At 40.0% G+C, this 16,369-nt stretch overlaps 1 protein-coding gene across 1 annotated transcript; it reads left to right on the plus strand.

Moving 5' to 3' along the window:
• Positions 1–3,057: 3,057 nt before the first annotated feature.
• On the plus strand, positions 3,058–5,173 carry LOC148017549 (mitogen-activated protein kinase kinase kinase 20-like). The gene has a single exon (XM_087662568.1). The coding sequence runs from the start codon at positions 3,181–3,183 to the stop codon at positions 4,426–4,428; it is 1,248 nt and encodes a 415-aa protein (XP_087518694.1). The 5' UTR covers positions 3,058–3,180; the 3' UTR covers positions 4,429–5,173.
• The last annotated feature ends 11,196 nt before the right edge of the window (positions 5,174–16,369 follow it).

The raw sequence follows: 16,369 nt of genomic DNA on the forward strand, positions 1-16,369 counted from the left end.
TGGATGATCTCCTACTACTTATCTATTGGAAGTAGCCTATACTATATAGAGAGCATTCAAGTCTCAATATTTGTGTGGTTTTGAGATGTGTGCATGAGAGTGAACTTACTAGCGTAGGGATTGGAGATGTAAGTGTGGTGTGATATATAAGCAATGAGGAGTGAGGATTGCATTGCCTCATGGTGTGAATGAGACCAGGTCCTTGTGAATAGCCGGATCCGGATCACGGAGAGTGTGAAGACGTAAGGGTGGGTGCCACTCTTGTGTGTGCACATGTGATTATGTCAGCGCATACTATTACAAGGTGGCTCGAGCCTTGGCCCAAAAGCCCAGCGAAAGAGTCTCGGATAACGGGATTGGAATTTGGTGCAAGGGACAAGTTGGCCCACTCCTACGCAACCACGAAAAGTGTTGAATTAGAAATGCCCCAAATATAAGGGACGATTTTAGCGGGCTCCAACTTCCAAGTTCCTAAAAATGGGGGCTCCGCCACGTGTCGAGCTCTCACTCGTCAAAGGATTTGGATGGCCCCCCCCAAATCTAACGATCTGCTAGCTTTTCACAAAATAAACAGGGGAGAAATTCGCGCAAGGATAGAAATTAAAAGGTCAGAGCAGCCAATCGGGATTCGGGAATTTCTAAAAGCTGTCTGGTGAAAGGAAAAAAAAAAGGCGGGCAAATTTGGTAGGGTTGGCGGCCGCGAAGCGAGGACCAATGAGGAAATCTGGCAGCACGAGTGCAAATAGCACCATGACACGTGGCGGTAGCCGAGTGGCTGGAGAAATGCACGATACGGGAAAATTGGAAATTCGTTGTAGGTGCAGTGTATGACCTTCCAGGTGCAGTCGAGGTCGATGTTCACGAATAGCCCAGATTTAGTGTCAAGTAAATCGCTAGCTTTTTTAAAAAACCGTAATATTTATCCAGAGCTTTTTTAATTGTAAAATCTAGGGTTAAAACGACTTAACATAGTCCAAGAAAAAACTTGCAAACTGTGACGCGTTGAAATTTTTATGCTGGCTTAAAAAAATGTATACATGAATATTGGACGAAGGTTAGGGGAACACTAGGCAATTTGCGTCGAGGTCACAAAAAATTTGCACCCTAAGGTATGCTTCACATGATAACAATCTTGTTGTGCATACATGCTCCCCCAAGGTACTAAAACCATAATTTACACCGTGGAAAGCTCATAATGTATGCCTAGTTGTCTTTGGGTAAAGTTATTGTTGACATATTATGTGTCTTTACTATCAAGATTTAATGTATTGTGAAAAGAATACAAATGAGACAGGACCTATGAAAGTAGGCTATGCGCAATATGGAACATCGAGGGGAAAGAAGTAAAAGAACGTAGATCACCACAAAGTAGTAAAGGCTCAACTCAAGCAAAGGTAGACAACATCAAAATGCAAGCAATTAGAGTATGTTTCAAGATCATTTTAATAAAGGTATTAAGCTTTGCTCACAACATACACTTTCAAAGCCCTCATCTACTTCATCTTCTTCCTTGATTATATGTCCTCTTGAGAAGGAGCAACTTAGCCAATATGAGAGAGAGAGAGAGAGAGAGAGAGAGAGAGAGAGAGAGAGAGAGAGAGAGAGAGAGAGAGAACATCAAAGAAGAAGAAGAGGGAGAGAGAGAGAGCCTTAGGCCAAGAAAAAGAAGAACATAGAAGAAGAAGAAGTAGCAACAGTAGAGCGATAATGATTGAGTAGAAGCACTTGAGTCATTTTCTCAGTCTACAACAAAAGACACCATTTGTGAGTCTAGAGTGCTTTTGGTGTAGCTTTGATGGTCTTGAATTAGTTTATGAAGCAACAACATAATAGATAGTACATGTGTAGCTCCAAAGTTTGGTTGTTTAGAGGCTTGAGGGGCAATGCTACACTCTCCTTTGTAGGATGGAGAAGAAGCTATTCTTTACAATCACACATCTCTCTCTCTCTCTCTCTCTCTCTCTCTCTCTCTCTCTCTCTCTCTCTCTCATAATCATAATCATCATCATCATCATGTCCTTCTTCTTCTTCTTGAAGCTCTAGTATAGCTAGTGTGAGCATTGTGTGGTAGAGGCCCTAACCCATAGGGTGCTTGGGTGCTCTTCAATCGACAACATAATATCAACTCATTACGCATTGATGGAGTAACACCATATGTCACTACTCATGGTCGATCTATGAGAGAGGATTGTGACAAATTATTTCAAGCCATGTCGCATTAACTTGCTTGTGATCATGAAGTACCACTATATTTTAGAGTAACTTCCTACTTTGTGGGGTCAAGAAGCATAGGACACACATAGGTAATCAACAACCTTGTCAACTTATGCAGGCTAATTGACCTGAGTGTGTCCTGGCACTTAGAGCTTCACCATGCGTAGGTAAATAGACATGTGTTCTGGCATGTAGCAAGTTGGAGCCTTACGGTCTTGTGCAAGTCATTGATCGATAGTGGATCCTAATGCCAGAGAGCAGGAAGGTATCACGAGGAGACAGAAACACACAAGGAGGAGAGGGGAACTTCTGCGTGTGTTAGGAGGCAATTAGAGGAAGAAGGAGCCACCTTGTAAAATACTACCACATGTATTTGCTAAGAAAAATGGAGGTACTCCATTGTTGACTCGGTGGCATTTTGTTTCTCTGAAGGCAAAAATGTGAAAGAATGGGACACACGCAAGCTAAACTCCAATTTGCATACTGGCATAAGTTGATTGACTTGACTTGCATGTGGCCCATTGCTCCCACTGATATAGTCGGTCTGATTTATGTTTTCTTGGGAGTGAGCCTTGAGGTGTTAACTAAGTTTTTGTGACGTACGTACTGTTCTAGGTGGGATTTTCTTCAGTTTTGTTTTTCCTAAATTTTTCGAGGGGATTTTTTAGTTGCGGAGCTTTTATTCAGATCTAAAATTTTGAATCGAAAAAGAAAAGGTTCAGGGGAGATCGTATTGGACCGTGGACGCGATTGGCCGACAGGGCGTGGCCGCCGCGAACAAACGCATATATAAAAACGAGGCCAAAATCTCCCCCGTTCTCCCCCCCCCCCCCCCCCCAACTCTCTGCATCTATGTATCTCCTCTCTTTGCCTGTGCGTTTCCGTGGCTCTCTCCCCTTTCTCTACCGCGCCATGCTTTCATCTGCACTATAGAGCACACAGAGAGAGGCACACAGACCACCGGCCATGGCTCCCTCCTCTCCCATCCGCCACTGGATCCGCAGCTCCCCCCTGGGCTCTGGCTCCTTCGGCCATGTCTCCCTCGCAGTGAACCTCGATGGCGGTGGCCTCTTCGCAGTCAAATCCATCCCCTGTTCATCCCCTGTCTCCTCCCCTGCATCCTCCTCCTCCTCCTCCTCCTCCTCCTCTTCTTCTTGCTGCTCCGCCTCTTCTTGCTCCTCCGCTGAGCTCCTCGCCCTCGAGAACGAGCTCCACATCCTCGCCCAGCTTCGTTCCCCCAGAATCCTGCGCTGCCTCGGGAGCGACTACTCCATCGAGAATGGATCCGGCTCCCGCAACCTCTTCTTGGAGTACGTCGATGGTGGCAGCATTGCCGACCTCGTGGCCAATTCGGGCGGGCGATTGGATGAGCACCGGGTTGCCATCTACACTCGAGGTATCCTGGAAGGCCTGGCCTATCTTCATCAGAATGGGATTGTCCACTGTGACATCAAAGGCCGGAACATCCTGATTGGATCATCCACAGGCATCAAAATTGCAGATTTCGGGGCAGCCAAGGCCATGGCGAATTCGGGTTCATCGTCCTTCCGAGGCACTCCACTGTGGATGGCTCCTGAGGTCATCCGCGGCCTTGGGCAAGGCGCTGCGGCAGACATATGGTCGTTGGGATGCACCGTGGTGGAAATGATGCAGGGGAGGCCACCGTGGAGCAGCAAGACTAACCTCACAGATCTCCTGTTGGAGATTGGGTGCTCCGAGAAGAAGCCGCCATTACCGGAGTTTGCCTCCGAGGAAGCCAAAGATTTCCTTGGGAAATGCCTCAACAGGGATCCTGATCTGAGGTGGACAGCAGGGCAGCTGCTGGAGCATCCCTTTGTGCAGATCAAGCCAGAGGAGCTTTCCCGGCAGGAGTCTCCCAGAAGCACTCTTGATTTGTTTTGCCACAGCGACGAAGAGGATGATGAGCTTCTGTGCTGTCCTCCCATTCTCTCTCTCCCCACCTCTGTCCCCAAACCCTTGTGCCTGCGGGAACCAGCTGAATTATCTCCTGTTGCCACTCAACCAAGGGAGCAAGACTCCACTGCCGACAGCAAAGGCAGTTGGATCACAGTCCATCGCGCCGCAGGGTGGCATGAGGACAGGCACAAACCATTCTTCTTGAGGCCTCAAGAAGAAGCAGGGGTGATGGTGAAAGGCTGTGAAGTCAATTTTGAGGCAGCCTCCTTTTTGAGGAGGAGGAGATCAGTGGGGTGAAGCTTTGATATGTGTTAATTCTGGCAAGGCTCTCTTTCTCAATCAAAGGATCACTATCTTGGAGTTGTGGCTATGTCACTGAGGGTCAAGGACTGGGCATCATCTATGTGCCCCACAGCAAAGGCAATGGGCTGATAAAAGAGACAAGGTCTGCAAAGCCTAGGAAATGGCACACCAAGAACCCCGCTTGCCCGCGCAGCACCGGCGCCTGCGCCTGCGCTGGTCCAAGTGCTTCGAATTTACCAATGCTATGTAAGGGCAACAAGAGTGTGTGCTTGCAAGTCCTCCAAGCTCTGAGCTTGCTTCACATGTTCAATACTGTGAGGCAGCTAACCCCCTCTCTTGATGAGGACTGTGAGGCCCCCAGGGAAGAGCAGTGGCAGCCAGCTGAGCCTGGACCATTCTTGCTTAGATTTTTAGAATGGCTCAGGCTGACACTACAAAACATGTTTCAGTTACACAAATTCTGATCAAATATGACATTGTCAATAAGCTTGTCATTTACTTGAGTTCACTATTGCTCTTTGTTCAAATGTGAGTTATCAGATTCACATTTACATGGTTCATAATTGCTCAGGAAGATGGGATTAACCACTTGTTATTAAGCGCCTTACATTGGGAGGGGGGCCTTACTAGTGGATCGTTCAAGGGATAATCACGCCTTGAGATCCTCTTTTGATTTAAATTCGAGCCTTCAAAAGCACAAAGTGTTTCGGAAATATCCTATGCATCTTTTATGTAGAAAAGGTAATGGGTATGGTATGCATCTTTTATGTAGTAAAGGTCAAGATACCTTTTACGTAGTAAAGGTTAAGAAACTACCTTTTTATGTAGTAAAGGTTAAGACAACCTTTTTTGTGGTAAAAGGTCACGAAGGCTTCCCACATGGAGATAGTTTATTGCAACCTTTTATGTGGTAAAGGTTAAGAGGGCTTTCCACGTGGAGATACTTATTGGAATGAAACTCTGCAATTTTAACTACTGATCTTTTGGAAAAGTTTCATACATTGCATCCGTTGATGTTGTGAGTGGTGGAGAACGTAGTCATTAGTTGAGGTTATTTATGTGTGAAGGGCCTTTAAGGTAACCTTTTATGTTCATCGGGTAGGTTCCCATGTTCTGTACCTGTAGTTGCGTGCTAATGTCACTCCCATGAATTCTTCAGCATGACTTGGTTAGTGGTGTCCAATTCTTGGCTTACAATGAAAATCTTGGATACTATCACATAGGCCCTTATTTTTAGGTCGAACTTTGGGAACGGCCTTAGAAGACCCTCACATGCAAGGGTTATGAAGTTCCTCCACATGGTAGAGGTTGGGATCAATGCTAAAATCTCAAGGGCAACATACATTGAATTTGATGGTTGCAATAAATTCCTTAAGTTTCAATTTTGGAAAAAGGTGTTATTTGATTTTGAGGGGCCAATCCCCCTGAATGACAAACTCCCATTGGGTAGGATTCCAATCTTTGAATTAAGTTGGTTGACATGAAACTCAACCAAATAATATGGACTTCATCGCAATTGAAGTAAGGGGTCTTAGAGAGTGCACTTCTGTTAAAATAAAGAAATAATTGGCCCAACAACTTGTGTCTACCTATCAAAGATTGATGTCGGGTCTTATGATAGTCCACTTACATGGGATCCAAGTTAAGTTGTACCCATAACCAAAAAGTTAAACTTAGTTCGTAATTTATCTCTTGTGCACATCTTCAAGTAGACAACAACCAATTTCCCAAAATACTACCATCTTGAATTTATGTGTCTCACCCTTCAATTCCCCTTACTAGTCTTCTTCGACCTTATGAGCCTTATTTCCCTTCTTAATAGGAGCCTACTCGATTTGACAAAAGTTGAGCATATTCTTCCATTATTCTCATGAATCATTTACTTTTCCTCTCATGTGCATGTGGTATGATTGATCTTTTTAGGAGCAATATGTCTAGTTAAACATGTGATAAAGTGCAAAATGTTTGAAATTGTGACAATATACCTATCAAAAACATTGAACACTTATCGGCCTCTAAGCCAATTGTAGGAATCAATACAAAAGTCATTTATTAAACAAAATATAACTTGCACTTGATGCATTTTGTTCACTCTATTAACTTTTGCAACTACACTCCAACTTTTTGGTAATTGTACTGGACTCTTTTGTGGCATAGTGTGAGCCTCATAAGCTCATTTCTCTTATCGTTGTGTAATCCTTTTGCATCCCAATTGAAGGGCCATGTCTCTTATGTTGTCGATTGTGACTCCTTAAAAGTTTGAAACTATGATATTCATACTAAGGATTTGCCTTCCATGTTAATGATGGTGAAGGTCAATGATTTTTGGACAATTGGAAAAACTCTCAAATGACTTCACATAAGCTAAACTCATTTTTGTTTTCTAGCATGTTTCTCTTCTTTGGGTTGCAATACACATGTTTTTACTTTTTTTGGTTGCAAACATTAGAAAATGAGGCCAATAAAAATCCTATTTGTGAAAAAATGCAAACACATGCAAGGAGGGCCTTGAAGTTGAGGCATGAGGAGAGATACACGAAGATGAAACCTCACCGAGAAAGAGAATTAAAGAGTGTTCCCCATAAGGAGACCTTTAAAAGTTTGTTGTTGGTTTGTTACAAAAAATAAACACATGACTAGTTGCATTTCAAACTTGTGAGTTATGTTCTTCATGAATTTATACCCAAAACAAAGAAACACGAACAAACATTTGAAAGTTTTGTCTCTAAGTTGCGAAAAGGGGTAGGTGTTTGCTACAAGGAGACAAGTTTGAGAATTGAGTACCCAACCAAGGTGTATTTTCTAGTTTGGATTTCAACAACTAGCAATTTTGGCTTCATGGGTAATTTGCTCATGGGCTATGAGGTAGCTATTCTTGTCTCTCTTGATGAGAACTATGAGGTAGATCTCCCCCCCAACCGCTCCCCCCCCCCCCCCCCCCACCCCCCTTCAAGGGGAGGAGCAATAAGAACCATTTGAGCCTAGATCATTCTTGCTTTGAATCTTATTTGCCTTAGATTGACGTTGCAAAACATGTTTTAGTCACACACATTGTGATCAAATATGAATAATAAATAGGCATGTCATTTACTTGAATATGTTATTACTCCTTTGTTCAAATTTGAGTTATATCACCTTCACATTTACATGGTTCGTATTATTATTTCCTTAAAACTTCAATTGCTCACTTACATGTAGGACTTGGTTTAGTTTCATTGTTATTCTCTTGAAAACTTATATTACCCAAGGTGAGATTACATTCCATACTTATAGAGCCTTTTAATTGAGCATGAATTGCAATAGGACATATGAATTGTTTCAAGCTCACAATCAATAAACCACTCGTTATTAAGTGTGTTACATTTGGAGGGGGCCTTAGTGGATAATTGAAGAGATAATTGCATCTTGATTAACATGTGCTTTAGATGATAATCAAAATCCTATTTTGATTTGAATTCAAGGTCAAATTTGAGCCTTGAAAAGCACACAATGCTTCAAAAATATCTTATGCATCTTTTTTGTAGTAAAGGTCAAGATAACCTTTATATACTAAAGGTTAAGAGACAACCTTTGCAATGTAGTAAAGGTTAAGGCAACCTTTTATGTGGTAATGATTAAGCGGGCTTCCCACATGGAGATAGTTTATTGTTTGTGGGGTTTTTCAAAATGAAGCTTTGAATTTTTAATTATGCCTCTTTTTGGAAAAGTTTGATACACTATGTCCTTTGATGTTGTGTGAGTGCTAGAGAAGGTAGTCATTAATTGGGTTTTGTTTATGGGTGAAGGGCCTTCAAGATAACCTTTTGTGTGCTTTGGGAAGGTTCCCATGTTTTATGCCTCCGAATGCTTGATAATGTCACCTCCATGAATTCTACATGATGACTTCGTTAGTGGTGTCAATTTCTTGGCGTACATTGAAAAATCTTGGATACAATTATCTTGGCCCTTAGTTTGAAGGTCAAAATTTGGGAATGCCTATGAAGAGCCTCACATGCACAGGTTATGAAGTTGCTCCACATGGTAGAGGTTGGGATCAATGCCAAGATCTAAAGGGCAACATACATTGAATTTAATTGTTGAAATAAATCTTTAGTTTTGATTATAGAGGGCGATGTCATCTAATTTTGAGGGGTAAATCACCTTCAATGAAACACTCCCATTGAATAAGATTCCAACCTTCGAATTATGGTGATTGATTGATATGAAACTCGACCAAATAATATGGAGCTTGGGGGTGCACCTATTAAAAATCATCTATATAATGTGCATTCAAAGGGTATTAAGAAATAATCTTTCTTTACATGCTATGAGGCCACAAAATGACCCCTTTTACTTTATTAAACTTACCATTTTTTTAAAGTGTAATTAAAAATCCAATTTTCAAATGTAATCATATAAATTTACTATATGAAATGACATTTCCTTTGAACTCATGTGGTATCTTACATGTTCTATAAGGTGGATTCCCCGGGATATGGAGTCTGTCGCAAATCGAAGTAAGGAGGCTTAAAGATTGCATTTATGTGAAAAAATGAAAATAATTGGCCCACCAACTTGTGTCCACCCACAAAGATAGATGTCGGGGTCTTAAAGCAGTCAAGTGTCCACTCACATGGGATCCAAAACACTAACCAAAAAGTCAAACTCATAAATCATGTCTTGTGCACATCTTTCAAGTGGACAACAACCAATTTCCCAAAATACCACCATCTTAGAATTTGTGTGAAAGTTGGAAATGCCCCATCACTGTAAATTCCCTTACTTGTCTTTTTAGATCTTATGAGCCTTCTTCCCCTCATTAATAGGAGCCTACTAGTTTGACAAAACTTGAGCATATTATTCCATTATTCTCACAAGTGCTTTACTTTTCCCTTAGGTGCATGAGGTATGATTGATCTTTTCAAGAGTAGTATATCTAATTAAACATGTGATAAAGTGTAAGTTGCTTGAAATTGTGAGAGCGTCCCTATTAAAAACATTGAACACTTATCGATCACATTAGAATTTGTTACTTGAAGCAAATCTTGTATATAGCCATTTATAGGAATTAATACAAAAATTCTTTATTAAACAAATTGTAACTTGCACTCAATGTTCTTTATTGAGTTAATTGTAACTTGCATTTGATAAATTCTGTTTACTCTATCAACTTTTGCAACTACACTCCAACTCTTTCTGACCATTGTACTTGACTCCCCTTTTGCAGAGCTAACCATCACTAGTGTGAGCATCATAAGCCCATTTCTCTTCTTATAGTTGTGTTGGACTTTTGCATTCCATTCAAAGGGCCATGTCTTATGTTGTTGATGGTGACTCCTAATAAATTTGAAATTATGAAATCCATAGTAAGGATTTGCCTTCCATGTAAATGACGGTCTGGGTTAATGATTTTTGGACAATTGGAAAAATTCTCAAACGACTTCCCACAAGCTAAAGCCAAATTTGTTTTCAAGCATGCTTTTGTTCTTTGGGAATGCAATACACATGTTTTTACTCCTTTTGGTTGCAATACATTGGAAAATGAGGCTAATAGAAATCCTTTTTTGACAAACTGCAAACATATGCAAGGAGAACCTTAAAGTCAATGCATGTGGGGAGACATGCCAATATGGAAACTCAATGAGAAAGAGAACTAAAAAATCTCCCCAATAAGGGGACCTTTAAAGTTTTGTTCTTGGTCTTGCTAAAAATAAACACACGACTAGTGTAAGCTTTGCATTTCAACATTGTAAATTAGGTTTTTCATGAAATTATGCTTAAATCAAAGACAATGAACACACATGTGAAAGTTGTGTCTCTAAGTCATGAAAAGGAGTAGGTGTTTGCAACAAGGGGACAAGTTTGAGAATCGAGTACCCAATCAAGTTGTACTTGTTGGTTTGGATTTTTGCAAGAAAAGTTGGCTTCATGTGTAACTTGCTCATTGTCTATATTTAACTTCTCATGGCTTGCTTGCATGTACTTGTGGGTTGGTCATGAGTCACTACTTCTCATATGTTGCTCTTCCTTTGATGTCATTAAAGTGTTTTGTTGGGTATACACATGTGTAGGGTTGGTTACGTATATACATGGATACATAATTACTCCTTACATGTATAAAGAGCCTTTACCTAGAGTTCATTTTTAATGGGCCATCCATGTGTATTGCATGCATGTTCCTTTGATGTCATAAAAGTGTTTTGTATGATATGCACACATGTAGGGTTGGTTACATACATACATGGATACACAATCCCTCCTCACATGTATACATAGCCTTTACCTAGAGTTCATTTTTAATGGGCCATCCATGTGTATTGCATGCATGTGCATATAGTATCTCTGCTTGAAGTTCGTGTTTAATGGGCTCCCCATGTGGACTATGTGTCTACATACATGCACCCATTAGTAGATGCATGCATTTACTAATGTGGGTTATGATTCTTTTAGGCTCTTAGTGTTGAGCTATTTAACTCATACATATATAGTTATGTACCTACATGTGACAAAGTTGATGAAAGTATTGTGTGCTTAATCTAAGCATTCGACTTTTAAATGTATGTGCTTGATTTTTAGTACTTTGGAGTAAGAAAGATAGTGTTCTACATAGTATGAAGTAAGGATATCTTTTTCCTCTAGAAGCTTTAACCATATATCATATACAATTCCACCTCTTTTCGAGTACAAGATATATCATACACCACACCACAAAACTTTGGCCACTTTTGAAATCCATATTTTCTTGAGAAAATACCTAAAAAATGCTAAGAGGCTTTTGTATATAATGATACCATGACTGATTCAAGCCAATAATTGAGCTTTATGGGTGCTATTTCTATTTTCGTCCCCCATATTCTACCTAGCTCTTTATAAATGGGATGGCATTTCCTCTTGCCATATCATGTTCTATTCCTATGTTCACTTGTCATTGCAATATCTACATCCAGATTCTCTCTTGTCTCAAAGCTTTGAATGCAAGCAAGGTAACATTTGTTGTAAGAGTCGAGATGGTAAACCATGTGCCATTGATGACATCTGCAACATAGGTTAGGTCTTTTAGTTCTTACAATACCAATCCGCCTGTTTGATTTTGTAGCAGATCATACCCTTTCCTTTCAAATAATATATTTTTTGCTTTGTGTGTATAGTGATGGGATCATACAATAGTGTGGCTACTCAAGTTGTATTTCTTAAAAATTTATGTGGAATCACTTCTTTAGCTTTTATGATGTTAATTTTTAAATAAAAATCTTTGTATTTCTTTGTTGTAGCATGCACACGTGTGCACATACACATGCACATGCATTGAAAACATTAGTCAATAAAAAGTTTTAGATAAAACAATATCTACAGATAAAGGGCTAGAGACAAGTGTTGACCAATTCTAAAGATTTGTCAAAGTTTTCCTAACATATCTACAAGACTAAGAAACATAATAGATTTCTTCTTATTCAACTATATTTCATAACTCGTGAGCAACATGTTGTGATTGGCCCAACTTGCAGAAGCCTTCAAGTCCATACAACATTATTGTCCTAGCTAGGATTTCATTAGAAACTAGTTGATTCATCTTGAATTGGAGCTTGATTTTGGGAGAATTAGGCTAGAGGTCTTTGATCTTGGTAGAGAGTATTTGATCATGGCAAAAAGCTAGGTCATCCAATATGCTTCCATTGAAGAAAGAGACAACATGTCCTTTGTTTATTTGATAAAAATTCATGAGAGATGATTATTATCCCACAAGTAAAAGCCAACACCTAAAGCATTTGTGTTGCAACCTAGAAGCCATTTATGGGATGTGTTTTAGAAGAAAAATTATGATTAGAATATACAATACATGTCTCAAAGAAATTTTTTGGGTTAAGCCATATAGAAAGACTCAAAGAAGCATCATCCTTCCTTTTATCACCAACCCCATATTTTTGCAATGAAAGATCTTCCCATGAAATTGTAAGAAAGTCAAATATATTGAACTATTGAATGCTAATTTTAAAGGTCTTAGCCAACATTTTCATATTCGTAAGTTTCTAGCCACTTTTCAAACTTAGAAGGTGTCGGGGACAAAAACCGGCACTAACCGGCACTAAGACTTTAGTCGATCTCCTACACTCTCCAAATAACCCTCACGGCCTTGTGACCAAAAGCATCTAGATGCTACAAAATAATGCATCTAATGAATGTGTTTGTAAATATAATCTTCAAACTGTAGTCCAAGGTACTGCGCATCATGACTCCAAGTAAAGGTATCCTCCTGCACGTAGATGATTGCTTCACCTTGATACACACACACAAAGGGCACCCCCCTAGTGGATTGCTATGGCCCCTACAGCTCTCCTACACCCTAGGGATTGGCCCCAAGATACACCATCTTAATGCATAAAGAATAACAAAACATACTCCGCTCTTTCCTCACTAATATATCTTATAACCCATGTATCTCAATGCCTTGGATGTATCTTGCACACTTAGTCAATAGAATACAATTGTAGTGCAATGGTATATGCAAGATTATGCTTGTATGCAAAATGCGAATGAATGTGCATAAACATGTTTAATGAGACAACCAAACCGTGAATGTGCGGCAATCATTCCTTTACATTTTTCCATGAATTTTCTACTCATTGCAACGTTGCTAAAACACACCCCAAAGACACCGAATCCTTCTGACTCATGCTATATTTGGGCACATAAATAACACACGATCATCCTACTCATGAAATGCATCAAAAAATCATTCTTTTTAGCAATTAGTATGTGATTGTTTACACATAGATATCTTTAGCACACCGTGAATGACACCAGGACCACTCTTATGCTATCGAAACGCCTTATTTAGACACAAAGATACTTGCTTTTATGATTTCTAAATTCATATATAAAATATAATTATATTTTATGGTTCTCGAACTTATTCTCAATATTTACTCTTTATTGGTGATGCTAGGAGGCATATTTCACAGTGGATTCCATGCCACGGTGGATTCCGTGAGGTTTTGCGGTGGATTTCGTAAAATTCTATTACCGAGGCTCATACATAAAGTGGATTCTTTGTGCGAGAAGTCGATGGGAACGCCTATCCTTTTCGGGCGTTTTGTTAATTTTATGTGTACATGGGTGATTCCATAGCAGGTGATTCCATAAAATACATATTTAAATTAATAAACGTTTATGAGTTTAGAGTGCACACTCGTAATAAATTAAGGTTAGAATTGATTTCTAACCAATTTATTTATGTAGCTGAAGACTGCTAGGTATTCACTTTTGTTGGTTTAATTGTATTATTTTTTTAACAATTGTGAATGCTTCAGTTGATGTGTAGAGCGAGCAGCGGTGGCATTGGGAAGCATTGGAGGATAGCGTGTATTCAAGTTATCGTCAATATTTTTGATTCGCGCTTATCTTAGGCATGGCGCCTATATTTTGTCGCGCTTATTTATCAAAGCGCTTGATATTTATTTATTATTTTTGTATGCACATGGACGCACGATTTAAATATTTGTATTGGACATTGTATTTGGGTACCGCTTGACTTCTTGGGCACCCATTAGCTTTAATTCTTTATTGGCACAAAAGCAAACTTAAAAGCTAAAGCGTGCTATTTTGTAATTTGGGCTATTATTTGAGCTTGAAGATGAATAATATATGAAATACATGCTTTGTGGAGTGCTCACACAAGGCATGGGGGGAGATTGCACCCAATTGGTCTCTTGTTCATGTCGTGCAAGCTTTCTTCATTGATTTGTGTGCAACAAGTAGAGTTTTTTTGTTCTTGGGGACCTTCTGACGCTCACTACGTGCGCATACGGTGACCGATCTGTGCATCAGTGGTACCAGAGCGAAGCTGAGATCGAGAGCTTCCAATCGCTTACCATCTTGCACGAAGGTGGAGCTCCTGGAACGATCGAGCTCTACAGTCAGTTTTGTCGCGAACGGTCGATACCAGCGTGTTCCTGGCGGTCAAGAACCCCCATCTGCACCCTCTGATTGCGAAGGACCAGCCTCTGTAGGCGGAGGACCACGCTGATATCTCCTTCATCAAGTCGTCTTCATACAGATAAGAAAATCTTAAACTCCATAGCTCAAAGCTTCAAAGCTTTAACTTAAAGCTTAATAAGCTTATTAAAAAGCTTAAGGCCTCTCAATTTCACGATTTGTGGCCGCGGCATGCTGTCGCCTGAATCGACGGCGGAAAAAATGGCCCCCCTCCTGAAAAACGAAATCGACGAGACAGCCCAGTTTTATTAAGCTTAGTCACTTAAGCTTTAAGCCATAAGTTCTCTAAGTTCTGAAAGTTCCCAAAGTCAATTAAGTAATCTCCAACAACTCTCAAAGAGGCAGTTCACACACAAAAGCTTACGAACTAGTCTATTGCTCTCTGGTAGACTCTGTTCACACCTGTAGACTTGCTAAACTAGTTTCAGCAAACACAGAAGTTCATACACAGGCCATACGTAGATTATACGTCGTTTCTACGCAGACGGTTGTGACAACGAATATCGCAATCGCAAAGGACAAAGACCATAAAAGCCAAACAAAATATACAAGCCTTGTATACTCGCCTTTGAGCTACGCTCATCCCGCTAATAAGATTTCGAGAGTGTGAGGTCTTTTGGATTTTGCAGGATGACTGAACAAAACATGGACGATTTTATGGCTGAAGTTGATCTACCTGAACCAACAATGGAGTAAAAGTTGGATTTGATTATGATGCAGCTTGAAGAAGAACGAAGAGCCTGACAAGTTTTGCAAGTTCAATTGGCCAATCTACAACGATCTACCACCGACCAAGATGGATTGCAACCCGAAGATCTTATACGCCGTACCATCGATGCGACACTTGAAGCCCAATCCATTTGCAAAGAAACAAAGATAAGTAAAAGAAACTTCAAATTTCGTACTTTCAATGGATCATGCGATGGAAAGACTGTACTTGCTTTTATCAGTCAATTTGATGATTTTCCATGAAGAAATATATGCTGAGAAAGACAAAATTAAATGTGTCACTAACCATTTAGTTGATCGAGCATCCTTATGGTGGACTGTGGTCCGCAAGAGTGTTGATTGCCCTACTATATGGGAGACTTTCCAAAAGAAGTTTTTGCAGAATTTCCTTCCTCCTCAATTCCATGAAAAAGCCATCAAGCAATGGGATCTTCTACAACAAAGAGATCGCGAACCTATTTCCCAATACACTGAACGTTTTTGGAATGTCCTACTGCAACTACGCATGCTCGAAGATGTACCTGAAGCGACTCACAAACGCAAGTTTATGTCTGGCCTACTTAGACATATCTATGCAGAAGTCAATATGTTCAAGCCTACAACCCTTGAAGATGCAATTTCCTTGGCTCATGACACTGAAGACAAGATTCGAGGAAGAGACAAGCGACCACAACAATTTCCAACTAATGGTAACTATGGTTCCAAACAATTCAATTCAAATTTTTGAAGATTCAATCAAAGTTGTTTTCTTCCATCTTCATTCCGTAAGTCTTGGACACGACCACTTGCTTTGCCATCAAACACCAATCCAAACCCTAAGCCATCCTCATAGTCAAATCCCAACATTCCTAAACTTCCTGCCATTACCAATAATGTATCTAAAGCCAAACCCATAGTTTTTTATAAATGCCATCAACCTAGACATCTAGCAGCCAATTGCCAAACCAAAAAGCCACCTGTCCATATTAATTATCTTGGAGCAATAGAAGAAGAAGAACGTGAAAAAATGCCTGATTTTACGGAAGATGATGACGACATTGGTACTACTTCGGATACTTTGCCAGGTATGCCAACTCCCCATTCTTTGTTAACAATGAAATGTTTTGTGCATGGTAAAGAAAAGACTATTTTACATGATGATGGGAGCACACATGACTTTATTTATGCAAAGTTAGTCAAAGAATTGAATTTACAAATTGTTTCTACAAATTATCGCATCAAAGCTGCATTCCTA

The sequence above is a fragment of the Lygodium microphyllum genome, chromosome 22, assembly GCF_053477565.2.
Source record: "Lygodium microphyllum isolate KBCC chromosome 22, Lygodium_microphyllum_v1.1.10, whole genome shotgun sequence".
In the NCBI taxonomy this organism is placed as follows: domain Eukaryota; kingdom Viridiplantae; phylum Streptophyta; class Polypodiopsida; order Schizaeales; family Lygodiaceae; genus Lygodium; species Lygodium microphyllum.